The following is a 22,217-nucleotide window of genomic DNA, read 5'->3' as shown; positions in this document are numbered from 1 at the left end:
CACCATAAGACGGTTCAATAGGTCTGACTGCAGGACTAAAGAGAATGACCTGGTCAAGTCACTCCAAATTTAGTCCCTTCGCCCATGTCTGCCCAGGCGCTCCCGGCCGACGTGGCCAGGAGCACCTCGGACACGACGAGGACGACTACCAGTCATACTGCACTGTCTGCTGCCAGAAGGCAATGGGTTGCTGCTAGTGTGTAGCAAAGCCGTACCACGTCTGCCAGCACCCAGGAGACATAGGGTGACGGTTACCTGAGCGGGCTCCATGCTTGCCGTGGTATGGCGTCTGCACAGGTAACTCAGGAAAAAAGGCGCGAAACGATTGTCTGCCCTTGCTTTCACGGAGGGAGGGAGGGAACGGGGGCCTGACGATATGTACCCAGAACCACCCGCAACAATGTTTTAGCCCCATCAGAGTGCTCCATTGTGACTGCTCTGGACAGCACTCTCAGATGCCCAATTGTTTGCCGTTGCTCTGACGCAAGGAGAGGCGACTAAGGACACGGCTTACAGGGTTGGCTTCAGGGAGCTAAAATTAACAAAGGGGGTGTCTTTACATCAAGGAGTATTTCAGGCAGGACTTCACGGAGGGTTCCAATAAGAAATGGTGCACCTAAGTTATCGTTCTTATTGGAACAAGAAGGTTAGCCTGGCCTCTGATTGATACATGGCTAGATTTACCTCGCTGCACCTTCTCTGTGAGTGACTGCAGTGTGACCTAGAAGAATGAGTCCCCTAGACGGGGGAGGGGGGGAAGCAAATGAATACAGAACAAATCTGGTCTATTTCTTGTTTTGATCCACTCCATCTATCTTTTACATCTTTGGCTGGCAGCAGACGGTGCAGAAGGACTGCATGCCATCCACATCTCATGGCTGCTCGGCAGAAGATGGTACAGTACGACTGCTAGCCATCCTCATCTCTTGCCTGCCCGGCAGAAGATGGTACAGTACGACTGCTAGCAATCCGTATCGCCTGCCTGCTCACCATAAGACGGTTCAATAGGACTGACTGCAGGACTAAAGAGAATGACCTGGTCAAGTCACTCTAAATTAAGTCCCTGCGCCCATGTCTGTCCACGCGCTCCCAGCCGATGTGGCCAGGAGCACCTCGGACATGACGATGACGGCTACCAGTCGTACCGTACCATCTGCTGCCACAAGGCAACGGGTGGCTGCTACTGTGTAGCAAAGCCGTACCCCATCTGCCAGCACCCAGGAGACATAGGGTGACGGTTACCTGAGCGGGCTCCATGCTTGCCGTGGTATGGCGTCTGCATAGGTAACTCAGGAAAAAAGGCGCAAAACGATTGTCTGCTCTTGCTTTCACGGAGGGAGGGAGGGAACGGGGGCCTGACGATATGTACCCAGAACCACCCGTGACAATGTTTTAGCCCCATCAGGCATTGGGATCTCAACCCAGAATTCCAATGGGCAGCAGAGACTGCGGGAACTGTGGGATAGCTATCCACAGTGCAACGCTCCGGAAGTCGACTCTAGCCTCGGTACTGTGGAAGCACTCCGCCGAGTTAATGCACTTAATGCATTTAATGCTCAAATAAATTGGTTAGTCTCTAAGGTGCCACAAGTACTCCTTTTCTTAATGCACTTAGAGCATTTTCTGTGGGGACACACACACTCGAATATATAAAACCGATTTCTAAAAAACCAACTTCTATAAATTCGACCTTATTCCGTAGTGTAGACATACCCTTAGTAGGTTTGGAACCTGTATATCTGTAATACTCTAAAACAGTGGTTCTCAACCTATTTACCATTGTGGGCCGCATCCAGTAGTACCTCTGTGGCTCTGAGGATGTCGCGTGGACCATAGCTCTGTGCTGATTGGGCTGCAAGCAGGCCGCAGGTTGAGAAACACTGCTCTAAAAGCTTGAAAATAACATTTATTCACCTGAGAGATAGGGTACGTGAGGTAATAGCTTTTATTCTGTTGGTGAGAGAGACAAGCTTTCAAGCTGCACAGAGCTCCTCTTCATGTCTGAGTAGAGTACTCAGAGTCACAGGTTCATCTAATTACAAGCTGTGACAGATTGTTTAGCATAAGAAGTTAACATACATCTCAAGGGACCATTGAAGTTGAAGTGCCTATTAACACCAACCCAGTTATTGGGTGGGTAAGTACTTTATAGATTGTTGTGATAAGCCATAAATCCAGTGTCTCTGTTCAGTCCATGATTTTTAGAATCTAGCAAAATTCTGAATTTAAGCTCTTAGGTTCGTTCTTTGAAGGTGTTAGGCATGTTTCCAATGAGGCTAAGGACTTAAAGGCCAGATATAAAGTAATCGCTTTGTGAAAAGTGTTCACACACAAGTGATAGGCAAACACCTGTCTGGGATGGTCTAGATAATACTTAGTCCTGCTATGAGTGCAGGGTACTGGACTAGATGACCTCTTGAGGTCCCTTCCAGTCCTATGATTCTATGATACTGTGTTTTTTGTCTTTTATCATTTTTCTGTGAGAGTTCATTTGAGAGTATAGTGATTGTCTTGTTTCACCCACTTAGTTGTTATTGGGGTATATAGTGCATTGTCCAAACCTGAAGAGTTCTGTGTAGCTCTAAAAATCTTCTCTCTCTCTCACCAACAGAAGTTGCTCCAATAAAAGATATTGCCTCACCCACCTTGTCTCTCTAATATCCTGGGACCAACATGGATACAACAACACTGCATACATTTATTTTCCAGTCAGCTTTGTTCTTGTTTTGCCTCTGTTTTAGGGTTTTGTATTAGTACCTATCACCATAGGAATTTTGCAGACACTGTTTTTCTTCTTATGGAGCCCAGCCCACAGTGGCACTGCTTGTTTTCTGTAGTTGCCTTCTTGATATATGATGAAGCTGCACTGGTTTATACCAGCAAAAACATTGGGCTCATTATTTGATTATTTACACTCAAGTGATCAGCCTGGCATCATTTCTATACATGAAATTCTCATTGACTTCCCATTTTACATAATATTGGAATAAATATGTGAAGAGACATTGCAAAAAATATTTTCTCTGAATAGTTCATAGCTTCAAACATACCTCAGCAGTAAATCTATAATGACAAAGCTATATAAATATACATATATTCTAAAATGACAGTTATATTTGATTTCTTGAAGTATGTTTAGTTTAAGTACTAAGTATTTACATTTTATTTCTGAAGTAAAAGAAGCAGCAGAAAAAGTAGAACAGCTTGAAAAAGAATACAAAATGGAAACAGATGTCAAGGAAAAGCAGGTTTGTTTAATGTAAAGTCCAATTTGTACATTTTTATTTGGAAATATAATTTGCATTATATGGAGCAAAAATATCAACTGATTTTATTGTTGTTGACTAATTTAGTTGGAGTGCAGAAAAAAACAGAATAGTTCTTAAAAAGGTGCTTTGTTGTCTGTAAAAGATTTTGTACTTTTGAAGGATGAAAATTATTATTATAAGTGATATTTAAATTGAGTGCTTCTTGCTTTATGTTGTTTGAATTAAAATGTTAATGGGAGTTATATGCCATTATTTTTTCCCCCACAAAGCACCATAAAAGAAATACAGAGTTCTGACAATCTTTGTATTTGAGCAAGGTTCATTCCACATCTGCTGGTGAAGAAGAGATGGGGGAAAGAGAATGATGTAGAAGCTGGGAGGAAGGATCAGGAAACAGATCAGACCAGCGACTGACTGGAGGAATACTGAGACTAGGAGAGGGAATAGGGTATTGTCATGGTATTAAGGGAGCCAAGAAAGGTGGGCAAGTTGTGGAACCGTGTGGTGGTGGTATTAGGAGTATAATCAATAGTGTGGAAAGAAGGTTTTATTTCTTTAATTTTTTTAATTTGAGAAGGGTCAGAAGATGGACCTGTTGGTTCATGGGGAGAATGGATCTGAGGAGGTGGCAATCAGTCTGACCAGGCACTGGTGTAAGTGTAGGAAATGACATCAAGAGACTACTTGAGTCTGAATGGATACTCCATTCTCCCTAAATATAAGTTTCTACACCTCCATCCTGTTGGAACTTACAGTCTAGTTTTGATGGCAGATCTGCTGTCTCCAGACTGCAGTGCCTTTTTTTATGGACATTTGGTTAATGCCGCCGTACTTTTTTCTTGAGCTGTATTCATTTTTCTGCAGTTATTCAATGAAATCCTAATCCTGCATATAATGTACAAATGTGAAAACAATATGAAGTTAGTAGTCTTTTCTAGACCTTGTTATTTATATATTGTAATTGCTCTTCACTTCATTAGCTATCAGTTCTGACTGTACAAAGTGGTGAAAAAGACAATAAAATGAGAGACCTCACAATTCAGTTGCAGGAGTCAAGGGATAAGATTATTGATTTAGAAGAAGCAACAAGTAAGAATTTTAATTGCTATAATCCAAATAGCATTATTTGTAATAGTGCAAGAGACAGAAAAGCTAGAGATTGATCATGGTGGTGTTATTCTTTTGCTGAGCACGGGTGGAATTTGGGGACTTGCAGATCATTTTCCTGTTTTGAAGCAGAAATTGGGTGAAATGGAATTGGGTATTTTGTTAGTGTGATTTGTTTATAAAATATACACAAGTGCAGTTAGGGGTTGAATGGAGTTGGTAACAAACTTCGGATAAGCAGATACCTTTTGTAGAAACCTCAGGTAAGGTGCCCCTGTCGCAGTCCTAAGAAGCAGTTGTCTTGCTCTCCAGGGAGGGTCTCAAATTGCTAACAAACCCAGCTTCTTTTAAACAATTCCTGTGTCCTTTTTTTCCACACCTGTGAAACCCTTAGTCCAAGGCTTCTCACTGAGACCACATGGCCTGGAAAAGTGAGCCTTGGCATTGTTCACCTGCTTCTCAGTACAAAGGAGTCTCAAAGCTGTAACTGCCAGACAGACCAGTGCTTTAATCCACACAATCTCTTTAACCAGTATCTGGGTGCTTATAGATCAGTGACACCCTAATGGACAAACCGTTAGCACCTTATGCCATAACAGTATGTTCAAACTTTTATTTCTAGGGTCTGGTCTACAATTATTTATTATTATTATTGTATTGCCTAAGAGCCCCAGTCATGGACCAGGACCCTATTGTGCTAAGTGCTGTACAAACAAAAGAAAAGATAGTCTCTGCTCCCAAAAGTTCATAATCTAAGTATAAAATGAGACAACAGATGGATACAGACAGATTGATGAGAGAGAGAGAGAGAGAGAGAAAACAAGAACATTCAGACACAATGTTGGTCAGCATGGTAGACTGTTTTTGTCTCGATACGCCAGCAGTTTTTGTAGCGGTATAATGGACACGCAATTTTTGTACCAATGTAAGCATTTGTTTTGGGGGTGTGATTTTTTTTTTTAATGCTGCTGTGGACACTGTTATACCAATATAGCTTATTCCCTTGTAGGAATAAGTTATACTGGTATAACTATGTCCACACTGTGGGAGGAGTTCCATTTTAACTATCTCAATATAGCTAAAAGCGTACAATTTTTGTGTGTAGACCACCCTAGGTCACTGGTTATTGAAAGTTGTTAGTTTCCAGCAGTTGTTCAGCAGCCAATGAAATAAATGGTGTTTTCACTCTTTTCTCTATTGGACATGTTTCCACATCTCCAAAAAATACCTTTACAGATGGCATTAGAGTTGACATCCTTGTAGGCAGGCAAAAGGCAGAGGATTGAATGGAGTTGGACATTGAACTGCTTTTAGAAGGGGCCTTCCATTTCATGGTTGAGACATGTCAATGAGTGTTTTGAGTGAAACTTGCAAAGGGCAAAGAAAGGACTTAGTCTTCTTAACTGTTAATCAGCCACTTTTAATTAAATTAAATACTTCTTAAAAATAGTGGTATGTTTTCAGTGATTTTGACAAATAAAATTATATCATTTTATCAGTAATTAAGTTATTTCTGTTTCCTTTGCTTTGTAAAATTGTGGAGAGAGTCCTAATTCATTGAGTAGATGAGGAATAATTATTTATTTTGGAAGGCTGTAAGTTTTTTATATTTTTTTTATATATACCATGTTGTGCCTAGGATGGGTACATTTAATTAAACTTTATAAATAATATCTATTTATTAAGTACTCCGTGTATTTTCTATTTACATAATGAAAAGTGATATGTATGCAGTGCTCTCTCATGTCTCTCTCTTAAACTATTGAGAGAGATAAATTATTTAAGTGGCATATATTGTACAAATTATTGTAGAGTACCGTCAAATTTGTTTGGTACATGACATAATGTTTAGAAACATTAGTGTATATCTTATCTGTAACAATTGTCATTTAGAACAACAAAAAGAAATGTTAAAAGAATCACAGAGCAAACAGGAACATTTGATGGGAGAACTGGAAGAAGCTAAAGTTTTGCTGCAAAAAACAGAGGTATGACTTGCTCTAACTTTTTTTTCAAATCAAAATGTAATATAAATAAGGTAGATGTGTAATTTGTAGAAACAACTGTCAGTACTTTTCATCTGAACCATGAATTGTAATTGCTTGCTACTATACATCGTGACGAGTTGGATCCCCCTTCTGGGATGTCGCCTAATGTACGGGGATTTCACTGAACCTCTCCTTCTTCACCAGCCTGGCTTCCCACTCCCTGTTTTGCTGAATTAGGCTCCCCGGCCTCTTGCAGCACACACATACAGGTCGCGCCACACCCAGCTACAGCCAAACTGAAGTCAGCTCTGTGTGAGAGGACTCCCCCAGCACTCACGTCCACACCCCTTTTGGGAGATAAACCCAAAATAATACTGTCTTGCACTGTTTAGAAAAATCTGCACAGCGCAAGCTCATAAAAATCCGCCCTCTTCCTCAATGTGAAGAGAGATGTGCACAACTTCTTCCCCCCTGCTTAGAAATTACATAAACTGGGTTTAATAATAAACAAAATAAGTTTATTAAGTACAAAAGGTAGATTTTTAAGTAGTTAAAGGGATAGCAAATGGAACAAAGCAGATTACCTTAGTAAATAAACAAAAGCCGCAAACTGAGCTTAACACACTAGATAGGTAGGATACAAATTAGCAAATTCTCACCCTGAGTGAAAAACAGGCTGGCAGATTCTTAAGGCACAAGTTGCCTTGGTTTTCGCAGGTTTTCTTACACAAGCTAAAAATCCTTACAGCCTGGGACCAGCACTTTCCACAGTTCAGTCTTTGTTCCTCAGGTGTTTTCAGGTGTGTTGTTGTAGGGAGAGTGAGGTCACTCATGTTGTCATTGTCCCTCTTTTATCTCCCCCCCCCACTTGCTGGAAAGCTTTTTTGTTGTGACCTGGGTCAAACAGTTCCCATTGTGTAGAGCTATCTCTGAGAGGTTTCTGCTGCACACAGTTCCTGAGGTAACCTTTATGATTGTGTGCATTGTCTTCAGTAAGCCACTAACATTATTTGGCCTCATCCAATGTAGCACATTTGAAATACAGAGACATGGTCAATATTCCCAGCTTCAGATACAAAAATAATACATGCATACAAATTGGATAAACACATTCAGTAAATCATAACCTTCCCGGTGACACCTTACATGAGCCATCTTGTATAAAGTACATTTCAGATATGTCATATCCATATTTCCATGAAGAATATGGCGGGTAATGTCTTACACATATTTACAACAAATTTTATTTTTTTACACTTTTCTATTTAGACTGCTCAGAAGAGTTTAGAAAACGAATTACGGACTGCAATGAAAACCTTAATTGAAGTCACTGTAGAAAAAGAAGCACAAATGGAAGAACTTAAAGAAACTAGGGCTTTGCATGCATCAGTGGCTGAAGAATTTGAAATTGCTGTTTCTAATTTGAAAGAGTTGCTGAAAAGAGAACAAAATAGGTTAAAAAAGTTTTTATATTTAGAGTGAAAGGATGATCTTGTGATTTAAGGCACTAAACAGTGTTCAGTTCCCAGATCTTTCTGTGTGACCTTGAGTAAACTACCTAATCTCTGTGCCTCAGTTTTCTACCTGTAAAGTATCATCCTTACTTTCCCACATCCTTTGGGGTTTTTTTTCTGAACTGTGAGCTTTTTAGGACCGTTTTTTTCCCCCTCTTACTGTGTGTGTGTTGTGTTTAGCACAGTGTGGCCCTAATCTCAGTTGGGACCTGTAGGCAGTACTGTAATAGAAGTGTTCAATAATAATAAATGTAGTGATATGGACATTCAGTGGGTATATAATAGTATTACTGTTTAGTGCTACTTAATGTTCTTTCATTTCATTTGTCATTAAAATGTTTGGGGTTTTTTGCAAGAAGTAATTGATGGTAATCAAAATTAATCTCAGCAAAACTAGAAATTGATCTATAAAGTGGGTATTTTATTCAGTTCTTGTAATGGAGTTTTTCAGGAGACTGCATTGCACTGTAATGTCATGTCACTAGTAGAAGTTATGAGAAATTCAGGGGATATGAAGCTAAAACTGGCTCTCACATAAATTGGTGTAAATCTGGAGTAACTGCACTGACTTTTCTATGATTACTCCAGATTCATAGTGGTCTAAGGGTAAAATCTGGACATGATGTTTTTGAAAAAATGTAACATTTACTTTAAAAAAAATCTACATTTTGGGAATGTATCTTTCTATCAATTTATTTTTAACTAATTTTATTATGCCTGCTATTCAAGCAACATGTTGATAGAATGTTTGGTACTTAAATTTCTCATAGCTTACTTTCCTATATGTGTAATATATTTACCTATCTGCTTGTTAGCAGGCAGATAGACATATTGTATTTCCAACAGAAATATGACTTACTTTTCTAGTTTAAATCCTACACGGAAAAATATTGTTTTTTATTATGCTTTTAAATAGGTTGAAGAAACTTGAAGAAGAGTCAGAAATACTTGCCTCAAAGCTCCAAAATAAATCTGTTGAACTGGGTAAGATTTGCTGAAAAAGGAATGAATTTTTTTGCAAGAGCTGGTTACAGGTAAAAATATCAGTATTAGTTCTTTGAGAAGGTTGGTATTATCTGTATAATACCCACTCCAGTGTCTTGTATTTTGATTCATAGTGTAGTGTGTATATGATCAATGTGGAGAGATCCTCTGGACGTGTAATGTTGATGAGTGCCTGTCTTTTTTTAGACTGCTCTAAATTATACTGAGGATCAGTTCCAGGATTGAGGAAGTAGAAAGATGACAACATAAACTGCCTTTTCTCCCTTTTCCCAGATCCCTTGTGAAGCAGAGTTTGAACTGATCCGGAATGCTGGCCCTAAGATGTTCACTACTTTCATAGTCTTATAAATAATATATATAATTTTTTTTCATAATTGCCTTATGCAAAAATATTTCAGCCAAAAGGTATTTTGTGAACTGTTTGTCTTGAATATTAGCAATCATTATTTGTGGTATGTGATTGGTGTCTAAAAAACAGTACTATGGAATTTACTTCCTGATTGAATAGCTGCAACTTTTATTAAACAGGAGGAGGGAAATCAGTGAGATTTCAGGATAGCCATGTAAATACTTGCGGTCCAAATGTTTGTGCAAGCAGACATTTGCATATGTATTCTAAAACTAGCTTTCTCTGTACATTCTTGCAAACAACAATTCACTTATAGATGTGTTTGTGGAAAACCTAAGAAGGGTTGTGAAGACCATTGAAGTGAATGATTTAATTTTTATTGAAATATATGTTCACGAATCCTTCTTTGAAATATTTGTCCAGCTCAGCTTTCAATTAGGTCATGTTACCAATATATAATTTAGAGCAGAATATAGCTTTGAGTCAAGATTTCTGGATTTGGGCCAATGTCTTTTTTAACTCCATAGAAAAATATGTTCAGTGGTAAAATATAAATTAATTTTCATTCATGACTTGAAACTAAAAATAAAAAGGCAATATGTTTGGCCCTGATTCAGCAAGATACTTCAGTATATTTTGTAATTTTGAGCACATGCAGTGCCAATGAAGTCAATAAAGCTACTAATTAGTACAAAATTAAGTACTTTATTGAATTAGGGCCTAAAAGGCTTTTGAGGGGGCAAACAATGTTGATAATATATTAATATAGAGAATTGTATCCATTTTGTATTATATCTTTACATTGTATTTGCTGTAGAAGAGATGTCCAAACTAAAAAGTGACAAAGAAATACAACTTGAAGATCTGACAGAAGCCTTGGTAAATATAAATTGTCCTAGATGTTAATAGTCTAAAGACATTTATTTTTCATTTGGGGTCCAGCGTCCCTTCTAGAGGCTTCCTGGGGACCCATATCAACCATCTCCAATCTATTCAAAAGCTGCCACTAAACTTAACTTTCTAACCGATCATTTAGTCCAGTGGTTCTTAAACTAGGGGTGCCGCTTGTTCAGGGAAAGCCCCTGGCGGGCCGGGCCAGTTTGTTTACCTGCCGCGTCCGCAGGTTTGGCCGATCACGGCTCCCACTGGCCGCGGTTCGCCGCTCCAGGCCAATGGGGGCTGCAGGAAGGGCGGCCAGCACATCCCTTGGCCCGCGCCATTTCCCGCAGCCCCCATTGGCCTGGAGCGGCGAACCGCAGCCAGTGGGAGCCGTGATCGGCCAAACCTGCGGATGCGGCAGGTAAACAAACCGGCCCGGCCCGCCAGGGGCTTTCCCTGAACAAGCGGCGCCCCTAGTTTGAGAACCACTGATTTAGACTATTTCACTCATCTCTTTTGAAGTCTCTGAATACTACTTCTGGTTCTCCTTTGCCTGGGCCTTCCTCGACTCCACCACAGCCTACGTCTTGGACTTCATCTCTTATGTTTGTTTCCTGTGTATGGCTATGAAATGAGCCTTGATGCCCTATTCATTTTCTTCTGCACTTCCATCCTTTCGCATGCCATCTCCTATGGATGGGATGACCTTGCCTTGGTATGCCAAGCATTCACCCTGTCTTCATTCAGATACCTTTCTAAATACTAATTTCTTCCATGATGTCTGCAAACTCCTACCCCTGTTGAACTCCTCTGACATTACATTTGAGGCTGAAGTGTGAAATGAGTTCCAATAATAATTAAAAAAATATTTTTAATGCCACCTTCTGGGATTCCCAGTGTGGTCTGTTTTTTCTGTAACTTTTAGTTTGTAAAACTAGAATGTAAGCTCTTTTAGAGCGACTGTCTATTTTGGTGTTCAGTATGGATTGTTAAACTTCTAACTTCACACAAAGTGCTATAGATTTTTGAGAATGTTATGTTTAACAAAGAGCATGTCTACATTTTGAGCTGGAAAGTATAAATTTCAACTCGAGGTATACTCATGCTTTTTCTAATCAAGCTAATGTGATACAAATAGAGTGTAGCTGCAGTGGCATGAGCAGCAGGTGGCGCTAGCCACTCCAACTACTTACCTTTCCAAGAGGCCAGCTATATATTCAAGGCAACTAGCTGCTTGCACTGTCATGGCTGCCTTCTATTTTTAGCATGTTAGCATGATCATAGCTAAAGTGTATATGTCTCCTCAAGCTGGAATTTACACCTTCCAGCTTGAAGCATAGACAGTCTTTCATCAAAGCGCTCACACTAGGGTATCCTGTATACTTTTCCCATTTTTACAGACATGTTGTGGGGTTGCGGGAAGTGGCGTGAGCCTTTTGTGGATGTTTACAGACACTTTTGAATTTCCCATTGGAAATACTTCAATGGAATTGCATTTTCTCCCTACGAGGCATTATTTTTTCCTGTATGTCAGGCATAACAAGGAATTGCAGTTCTATCAATCTTTTCCCCAGTGAATCATCATGGACGGGAATGACACATACTAGGTATTTCCCTTTAGGGAAGTACCTTCAGGAATTAGTGCTGACCCTCTAACAGAGTGTGTCTGTTCGGCAGCACCCCTTGCCTGCCCAGGGTAGCTCTGTAGTACTTTGCCTCCGTTTCCCTCTTCTTCAGAGCCTCTTTAAACTCTACATACGCAAGTTGGTGCTGGAGATGTGGCTTGGCCCTCTGATCAAGTCACAAACAACACCTTCTGGGGTAGCAAAAGTCCTACTAAAAGTCCATACAAACAAAAATGTTGTTTTCTGCCCTTCATGGGTTTCTCTTCAGCGTATTTTCTGAACACTCTTCTCTGCTGCTTTCTGGGCTACTTTTGCGTCTCTCTGGTACAGAGCACTGTTCCCCAGGTTGGTTCCCCTGGAGTACCTGGCCTCTTGCCTTGCCAGCCAGCCCTCAGCTCTTTTCTAAGGCCCATGTGTCCATTAAGTGTCAGCCAATTCTCTTATTATCATCCCCTCAGGCTGGGAAGGAGCTAATTAATTAGGGCATTGGTGGAGCTGGCCCCATCCCTTCTTACAAGGGGCCAGTCACCCTGTGACACTGCCAATATGAATTCCTTAAATCCAGTAGAGTCTTATACTGGTGCCTATGACTGTATTATCTGAGTACTCTTCACTTTTATTAGATTGGCATAGTATGGTTCATAGTGGATTTCATGGTCCCCTTTGCGTTCCGTCATCTGTGGGGTTTACCCAGGCATGGGATAGGAGGCACTTCTAGCATTGACATTGAGTGGGGCAGGATGGGGGAGAGGGAGTAGTATGTATTCTTTGTTGTATAAAAATATGACTGAAAATAACCCATATTTAATAAATCTTCTCAGCTTACTGTAAGATACATGTTAAAACATTTTCCTTTACTGTTTAGGAGAGGTCAGTAAAACTTCAAAAAGATTTGGAGCAGCAGTTAGTGTGTGAACAATCAGAAAAAACGATATTAATAAAAGAGAGAGAAATTAGGGACTCTGACCACTTAGAGTTTAAGGTTAGACCATGTGGTTTTTCTTGTTAATTGTACTTAAAATTTCATTTTATTTGTTACCTCTTGAACTAGCTATTTCAAAAGTTATAGATTTTTTTGTTTATAGATTTCCCCCACCACCACCCAAGGGAAGATGCTTTTCTTTGAGAATCGCCAGTACATAAGATTCCCATTTATAGTGATGCACACGCCCAGCTTGCAGAGGTTGGCAAACTATAGATAGCAGTGCCTGTTGGGGCAGTGCAAGTGCCCCTTTATAGACAAAACCTTCAAGGGTCTGAAGCTATACAAAGGATTCAGGGACCTAGTTGCCACAGTTCCCTCACTGGAGTTGTATCCCACATCATTCGATCAGGTGGGGAGCGTTCTTCCCCTTAGAACAGGCCGAGGGGCCAACTAGGGTGACGAGGCTTCCCAATACTATCAGGACCGTCCCAATATTAGGAGTTTTGTCTTTTATATGCACACACACACACCAAGCCCTCCCAAAGTGCCCTGATTTGTCACACTTGCTACCTGGTCACCCTAGGGCCAACTCCAGGCCCTGTGAATCCTAGATTCGGGCAGCACTGACTCCCTGTTACAGATCTGGTTAAGCTTCCCGTGCTAGGCACTTGACACACTGCAGTGAGGGGATGTAAATGCTGAACCCCACGTGCCCTTAGCTTGCTGGGGCTGGGTGGTGGTTAGCATTGTCCCTGGCTTTGGGCCTTTAGGCATACACTCCAAGTGCAGATCTTGTGTCTGACAACTCTTGGCAGTGGGGATGCTATGGTCCAAATGCATATCTCCTGAAACTAGGATAGTTTCAACGGGTAGTGATCAATGGCTCCATGTCTAGTTGGCAGCCGGTATCAAGTGGAGTGCCCCAAGGGTCGGTCCTGGGGCCGGTTTTGTTCAATATCTTCATAAATGATCTGGAGGATGGTGTGGATTGCACTCTCAGCAAATTTGCGGATGATACTAAACTGGGAGGAGTGGTAGATACGCTGGAAGGGAGGGATAGGATACAGAAGGACCTAGACAAATTGGAGGATTGGGCCAAAAGAAATCTGATGAGGTTCAATAAGGATAAGTGTAGGGTCCTGCACTTAGGACGGAAGAACCCAATGCACCGCTACAGACTAGGGACCGAATGGCTAGGCAGCAGTTCTGCGGAAAAGGACCTAGGGGTGACAGTGGACGAGAAGCTGGATATGAGTCAGCAGTGTGCCCTTGTTGCCAAGAAGGCCAATGGCATTTTGGGATGTATAAGTAGGGGCATAGCGAGCAGATCGAGGGACGTGATCGTTCCCCTTTATTCAACATTGGTGAGGCCTCATCTGGAATACTGTGTCCAGTTTTGGGCCCCACACTACAAGAAGGATGTGGATAAATTGGAGAGAGTCCAGCGAAGAGCAACAAAAATGATTAGGGGTCTAGAACACATGACTTATGAGGAGAGGCTGAGGGAGCTGGGATTGTTTAGCCTGCAGCAGAGAAGAATGAGGGGGGATTTGATAGCTGCTTTCAACTACCTGAAAGGGGGTTCCAAAGAGGATGGCTCTAGACTGTTCTCAATGGTAGCAGATGACAGAAGGAGGAGTAATGGTCTCAAGTTGCAGTGGGGGAGGTTTAGGTTGGATATTAGGAAAAACTTTTTCACTAAGAGGGTGGTGAAACACTGGAATGCGTTACCTAGGGAGGTGGTAGAATCTCCTTCCTTAGAGGTTTTTAAGGTCAGGCTTGACAAAGCCCTGGCTGGGATGATTTAACTGGGAATTGGTCCTGCTTCGAGCAGGGGGTTGGACTAGATGACCTTCAGGGGTCCCTTCCAACCCTGATATTCTATGATTCTATGATTCTAGTGCCATCTCCTGCAAGCCTCCCGAGCAGCTCTTGTTTGTTTCCTAGAATCCTATTGAATGTGTTAGCCTTCTGTGTTTAACCCTTCAGGGACATGTGATAGTGAAAGCCATCAAACAGATTTTTTACAGGATTCTACAACATTTACTCTTTACGTAACAGCATATGAGAGAGAGGCAGATTTAGATGAAATAATAAACACACGAATTTGTGTTTTCCTTGCCTCAATTTTGTTACCACTTTGAAGATTTTTTTGGGCTTGGGCAGATTCCTCTGGGGTGTCTGGGATCCTTCTGTCACTACAGAGCCTTTCTAGGTCAGCTAACTTTCTCTGATCTTGGCTGGTTCCACAGTTAAACTGGACCCTCCCAGCTCCTCCCTCCCCTCCCCCGGTGAAGGCAAGTCGATTTCTTCCTCATTGCTGTCAAAGTTTCCTGTTTGTCTCGGTGAGCCTGTCACTCATGTTATACGGGCCACCAACAATCCTTTGCTACTGGGGATTTTCCACTCCCCATCTCTTGAGAGGAGATGTAGGGACTAGCTTTTCCCAGCCTCTGCCAACCTGTTGGCCCAAGGTGTTTCCACCTTAATAGGCAACAGTTTTAGGTTTAATGAATGACTATTGCTCCTGGTCTGGCAGAAAATGGTGGATGCCACATCCACAATCCGTGATACAACAGTTTCATAAGAACAACTTTATAATATCAACTAGAATTAATAAATCTACATCGACAAATTCCCCAAATCATTAATGCAGTCTAACTTGGTTGCAATGTATATGTATTTATTATACAATGTTACTTATGGTCCTACACTTGGTTGTGTAATTAGAAATTATATTTAAAAATATGCCCATGTATGCCAGGGCTGAATTTAGCCAATTAAGCTTATTCTTTATATGTGCAAGCCCTATTTTTGTAAATTTTGAGCTCAATGTTCTTAAACAGGAACAAGTTCAAGGACTTTTATCTGAAAAGAAACATCTTGAGATCACTATTGTGAAACTACAAGAGAGAGAAAAAGAGATGAAGGATAGTCTTCAAATCAGAGAGGTCTGTAGAAAGGGTGACTTTTTTCTCAGAAATATCTTATTGATATAATGCGCTCGAATATCCTGATTAGTGACTTGCAGAAATTATTGTGCATGCAATGATATTAATAACAGGTTTAAAATAAAAATAAGGAAGTACTTCTTCACACAATGCACAGTCAACCTCTGGAACTCATTGCTAGTGGATTTTGTGAAGGTCAAAAGTATAATCAGGTTAAAAAAAGAATTAGATAAGTTCGTGGAGGATAGGTCCATCAGTGGCTATCAGCCAAAATGGTCAGAGATGCAATGCCATGTTCCAGGTGTTGCTAAATCTTTCTCTGACTGCTAGAAGCTGGGACTGGATGACGGAATGGATTATTCCATAATTACCCTGCTTTGTTAATTTCTTCTGAAGCATCTGGCACTGGCCAATGTCGGAAGACAGGATACTGGGCTAGATAGACCATTGGTCTGACCCAGTATCACCATTTAAATGTTTTTATGAGTTTTTACATTACATATATTACATTTAAAAATCCAGGAGAAGATATGTCCTGTTAGGCACTAAGGAGGCTCTCCTCTGCAAGTGCCCTGGCAACCCGGCACACTTCTGATTCCAGCAGGGAGAAGAGTTGGAAGAAAGTTGACACTGGCACCGATGGGTACTCCAGTACTGCAAAAGAACAGTTACTCACCTTCTCATAACTGTTGTTCTTTGAGATGTGTTGTTCATGTCAGGGTCTTAATTAGCGGTAAGGCGATATGGGAAGGGCCTGAAGGGGGCAGGATGTCTGCCATAGAGTCTGCATCTTCTGTAACTTCTTCCGCCTTAATGCCCAGACCCTGTGCGACCTGGCAGAGCAGTTGCTGCAACACCCTGGAGTCTTCCAGGGCTGAGGCGATGGTAGCGCCTGCGAGTGCTTCTTCTGGGGAAGATGAGGAGGAGGTCACTAAGGGAGGTGGTTGTTCCCTTCCATCCCTGCATGAGGGATCTTGTGAGCCAGTGGGGATTGATAGTCTGGTCTTGGTGCCGAGAAGAGCACCAGCGTTGACATCGCCCTCCCACCCCCACCCCGGTCAGTGCAGGAGGCACTGTCAAGTAGTGTGTCTGCACCATGGTGGTTGTCAACATCGGTGCAGGCAGTGTCGATGACGGCGTTGGTGCCTTAGTACGGGCTGGTGCTGTAGCCAGTGCCGCAGTCAGTGCCAAGGCCGCTGTTGGCGTCGTGACCTGAGCGCTGGCACCTCTGGAGCCCAGGGCACTGCCGAAGGGGCTGCCAATGTTGGTGCCGACGTCGGCAATGTTGATTCAGATGCTGGCATAGATGCCAGAGGTAGTTGCTCAGACACTGGACGTGGTGGGATAAAGGTAGCAGACATGACTGAAGTGGCACCTGAGCGAGAGCCTTGGCTCCAACCCTGAGCTTGTAGGAAAGCCCATGGAGTCCAGAAGGGCAACCGACCTGGGTTTTGCCATTGAGAGGCCCACTGTCGGGACCTCCTATGGTGCCTGGAGGATGACTTTCTGCTCCCACTATAGTCGGAGCGGTACGAGTCCCACTCCAACTTGGAAGCATCGGAATACGAGGACCGAGGCAGCGCTGCACCTCGAAGTGTCGGAAGTCTGGGGACTGACTTTGCTCCCTGGCATGCATTTTGCTCAGTCCTTGCAGGTCTTGAAACCCGGGAATCACGGCATGTCCCGGTGTGGCAAGAAATGGGGGGAAGCCTGCGGGAAAAAACCCTGTAACGGAACTTACAACTAATTAACTAGGTAACAAACTAAACTGATTAAACAAGAAGAATACAACGAGAGTCAAGCTGCTAAGCCATTTGCCGGAGCAAGAGCGAGGGAAGTTCCAGCTACCATCACTGGCGGTGAGAAGGAGGGGGTGGCAGGTCAACAGCACTCTATATTGGGCGCCATGAAGGTGTAACTCCTGGGGCGCCCAGGCTGACCCTACGGCAGCTGCTAAGGGAAAAATCTTCTGGCTACTGTGCACGTGCACACGCACACACCTGTTTGGAATCCACATGAACAAGCACTCGAAGAAGAACATCAGTGCTGACCTCCTTGGCACTGACACTGGAAGAGAGAGACCCAGGACACTTTGAATCCAGCACAGAGCGCTTGAAGCTGCATTTGCCTCAGTGAACATCATGGGTTCCCTGGAAGGAGGACTCTAAGTTCAAAGACCTACTACTGAGGCGTTCCAGTTCTAGAGACAGTGGCAGGGCACCAATATCAAAGAAAGCCAGAGAGACTTTGGCCCCTATATCTATTTTGGCACCAAGATACCTTCAAGCCCCGACCATGACACTGACTAAGAAATCATTTCAGGCACCAAGGTTTGATGGTTTCACTTTCACTGTGCCTCCCAACATTGACTCAAGCACCAATCTTGGTACCAGCACCATCCTTGCTGGACCTACACCTGATGGCACCACCATTCCTGAAGAAGGTTTTCTCCTTTTTCTCTCCTAGCTTCTACAGCAACTCCTCGTCAGAGAATGTGGAATGATACCCTAGGAGATACCCAAAGGACAATCAGTATCTGGCCCTCTGCAAGATGGTAATGAATGGACCACCCACAACCTAGACAGTATCAATATGAGATGCCACCATGGCTGTATTGCCCATATTGGGGCCTGCCATCCCATCAGCCCTGGAGTCACTCCCTGTGGTAAAAGCCGCCATGAGGAGGAGATCTTGCTATCTGTTTGTCAATGATAGCGAGGGCTTCCTCACTGGAATTGAAAGAGCAGGAGGGAGAGCCAACAGGGCAGGCTAGGGAGACGCTGCAGTTTCCCTCAATGCCCAGGGAATTCTCTTCCTCACCTGATGAGGCTATCAATCTGGCCCTGGTGCCAACAGTGGATGCCTTTTGGGTATTCCAGGAACTCTTGTCTGAAGTTGCAGATGTTTGGGCTGTCAAAACAAATGTAATCCAAAAGCATAACTTATCCCTCCAAAACAGAAATACAACTCTTGTGGTAGAGGAGGCCATTTTGTAGTCAGAACTCTGAGTCAGGTTGGGTACCCACATCGTTCAGGCTCTGTTGGATCTGGATTGTGAACATGTCATTGGAGAACATCAGACTGTTATCAGTAATCTTGTTGACAAAGCTGGACATCTTGAGCCTGGTGGCAGAGAACTCATCGCCTGCTTTGAGATATTTGTCTTTGTGGGAGAGGGCATCTGTCTTTCCATTTCTTCTCACAAGGTGATAACTTACAACAGAGGCAAAGTAAGAAAAGAAGAGAGACCAGTGGATCTGGCAATGGTTAAAAAGTCTAGCAATCCATAGGTATTCCAAGTTCTTGTAGTCTGTCAGGACTTTGAGCAGGAACTGGGCTACTTCTAGAGGTGTCATCATTCCTTGAAAGCTGACTTAATAACCAATAGCCCCTTATCCCAAATACCATTTTTTTCCCACCAGGGTTAGCTTCTGAGAATAAAAGGTACAGGGGTGGAGTTGGTTGCAGCTGCCCACGTATTGAGATAGTATTGCATCTGTGGCAAAATTTGAGGCATCAGCCTCAATCATAAATGGTTTGTAGGATCTGCATGAATCAGTGCTGAGGTGAATGCCGATTTCAGTTGATCAAAAGCCAACTGAGCTTCTATGGACGAGGCAAACCAGGCCACTGTTCGTAGGATCACCGTTATGGGTGCAACCAATGTTAGAGAATCCTTTTAATAAATTGCCTGAAGAGATTGGTGAACCCCAGGAGTCATTGCATACATCCTTGGAAGTGGCCCACTCAGATATTGTTGCCACCTTATGGGGGTCCAGGGTGAGTCCCTCGCGTGAGACAATAAATCCCAACAATTCCATTATATCCTTATCAAACTCACGTTGCTCTTGATTAGCGTAGAGGTCTGGCAGAGTCTCTCCAAGACAATGCACACGGGATGAAAATGAAGATACTGACTTTCAGAGAAAATGAGGATGTCATCTAGAAAAATGATGACAAATTGTCCAGCTTGTCCCTGAAGATGTCATTAAAGAAATGCTGGAAGGTTGCTGGGAGTGTTGCACAATGCAAAACGGCATGATCAGATGCTTGACATGGCCAGCCCTGGTATGGAACGTAGTCTCCTTCCCAGATCCTTAACAGCTTGTAAGCTCTGCAGAAGTCCAACTTTGCAAAGACCTTGGCAGAACAGTCTTTCAAACAGCTCATTTATGAAAGGAGTACCAGTTTTCAGTATGATGTTGTTCAGAGCTTGTTAGTCCACACAGTTGGAAGATTCCTGACGTTATCTAAGTAGGACTCCCACTAGCATCAACCAAGCAAATGGGTAGCTGTTTGAGTGTCACCAAGAGGAGAATCCATGTGGCCAGTCTGTCAGAGAAGAAAGAATGGTTAGTTACCCTACAGTAACTGTTTCTTTGACATGTATTGTCCACAAGGATTCCATGACCTGCCCTTTCCAACTATTATGGATTCCTGTTTCTCTGGGATTCTGTATTGGTGATGGAATGGAGGGATGTGCGGGTGTGCTCTGCCCTCCTCTTTGTAGCACATCCCTTGCATATACATCCTAATAACATCTTATGTATTCCTCACTGAAGGCTCTATCCTGAATTCCTTGTATTCCCAAACTTCCATTGGGTTTGTGAGGAGTGCATATGCCCATCTATGCACTCAAACAAAACACTTACAACCTGGTTACTCAGGCTATGCACTAGGGAGAGGATTTGTCTTGTGTAGCTATATGAAATATTTTAATGCAAACATTTAATATCATAGTAGTCCATACAATGCTATATAAATGTAATCTGACTAACAGCTGTCCATAGATTGGTTTATGAAGTTTTGGGTTGTCTGTTTCTTTGCAGCAGTATTCAGAAACTATATATTATAAATGCATAAGCACTTGTGACATTTTTTTCTGCAGAAAGAAGTACGTGATTTGGAAGTACGGTTAACTGGTGCAGTTGAAAATGAACAAAATTGTTTAAAACAGATTACAGTACTGAATGCAGAGCTTGAAAAAGAGATGTATGACTTTATTTTTAATTACATTACCTTTAAAGTTGTTGCTCCTTTTAATGCATATTTAAATTCTGTGATTTGTTTTCTAATGAAAAATGTAAGGTTTATTTTGTTACATTGTACCCCTTTGCAATTACTGTGCATCTCTCACTTCACACTTGTCTCTGCTGTCTCTCCCTCTTATTGGTACCAGAGCACAAAGGGGGGAAGCGTTACGTATGAAAAGGGGTTGTCTTTAGGAAGAACCCTGGAAAACTGCTTAAGCTGTAACAAATGTCAAAAGTTTGTAAAAGAGAAATCAAGGTGCAATTGTTGCTGATACCTCAATTCCCTTCCCTTCTGCTCAGAGTATTTTTCAGTAATGTAAAAGTTGAATGGACTACCACCTTCCTCTTCTCTCCCCCCCCACAACACTGTTACTGTATTTATCTGTGCATTTTAAAATTAGACTAATACTAGTATTAGTATTTACAGCTGGAGACCCACTTTAGATAACCTGAGAGATTATTAGTATAATCACTAAACTGGGAGGAGAGGTAGATACGCTGGAGGGTAGGGATAGGATACAGAGGGACCTAGACAAATTAGAGGATTGGGCCAAAAGAAATCTGATGAGGTTCAACAAGGACAAGTGCAGAGTCCTGCACTTAGGACGCAAGAATCCCATACACCGCTACAGACTAGGGATCAAATGGCTAGACAGCAGTTCTGCAGAAAAGGACCTAGGGGTTACAGTGGATGAGACGCTGGATATGAGTCAACAGTGTGCCCTTGTTGCCAAGAAGGCCAATGGCATTTTGGGATGTATAAATAGGGGCATTGCCAGCAGATTGAGGGACGTGATCTTTCCTCTCTATTCGACATTGGTGAGGCCTCATCTGGAGTATTGTGTCCAGTTTTGGGCCCCACACTACAAGAAGGATGTGAAAAAAATTGGAAAGGGTCCAGTGGAGGCAACAAAAATGATTAGGGGACTGGAACACATGACTTATGAGGAGAGGCTGAGGGAACTGGGATTGTTTAGTCAGTGGAAGAGAAGAGTGAGGGGGGATTTGATAGCTGCTTTCAACTACCTGAAAGGGGGTTCCAAAGAGGATGGATCCAGACTGTTCTCAGTGGTAGCAGATGACAGAAGGAGGAGTAATGGTCTCAAGTTGCAGTGGGGGAGGTTTAGGTTGGATATTAGGAAAACCTTTTTCACTAGGAGGGTGGTGAAACACGGGAATGCGTTACCTAGGGAGGTGTTGGAATCTCCTTCCTTTGAGGTTTTTAAGATCAGGCTTGACAAAGCCCTGGCTGGGATGATTTAGTTGGGGATTGGTCCTGCTTTGAGCAGGGGGTTGGACTAGATGACCTCCTGAGGTCCCTTCCAACCCTGTTATTCTATTATTTGTATTATGGTTGAGGCCCCAGTCAGGATCAGAGCTCCACAAGCTGTGCAGTGTAGAAACATCTAGAAGAATCCATTGCCTGTCACAATGATTTTATAGCCTTATTTCGAATCATAGAAATGGAGGACTGGAAGGGACCTTCATAGGTCATCTAGTCCAGTCCACTACATTGAGGCAGGACTAAGTATTTTCTAGACCATCCCTGACAGGTGTTTGTCTAACCTGTTC

The 22,217-nt window shown here is 42.5% G+C and overlaps 1 protein-coding gene across 1 annotated transcript in view; it reads left to right on the top strand.

Annotated features, from left to right (window-relative positions):
* The window catches only part of SYCP1 (synaptonemal complex protein 1), a 73,965-nt gene that overhangs the window by 14,056 nt on the left and 37,692 nt on the right, over window positions 1–22,217 (top strand). The window contains exons 9-17 of the mRNA XM_073320331.1: window positions 3,175–3,248; window positions 4,250–4,358; window positions 6,270–6,364; window positions 7,634–7,818; window positions 8,795–8,862; window positions 10,050–10,111; window positions 12,602–12,718; window positions 15,508–15,612; window positions 20,501–20,604. Of these exons, the coding sequence (XP_073176432.1) occupies window positions 3,175–3,248; window positions 4,250–4,358; window positions 6,270–6,364; window positions 7,634–7,818; window positions 8,795–8,862; window positions 10,050–10,111; window positions 12,602–12,718; window positions 15,508–15,612; window positions 20,501–20,604 (919 nt within the window). The remainder of the gene's footprint in view (window positions 1–3,174; window positions 3,249–4,249; window positions 4,359–6,269; window positions 6,365–7,633; window positions 7,819–8,794; window positions 8,863–10,049; window positions 10,112–12,601; window positions 12,719–15,507; window positions 15,613–20,500; window positions 20,605–22,217) is intronic.

This window comes from Lepidochelys kempii, chromosome 21 (genome assembly GCF_965140265.1).
Source record: "Lepidochelys kempii isolate rLepKem1 chromosome 21, rLepKem1.hap2, whole genome shotgun sequence".
Taxonomy (NCBI): domain Eukaryota; kingdom Metazoa; phylum Chordata; order Testudines; family Cheloniidae; genus Lepidochelys; species Lepidochelys kempii.
Note: the sequence above shows the minus strand (reverse complement) of the source record. Positions and strands in the feature narration are given on the sequence as shown.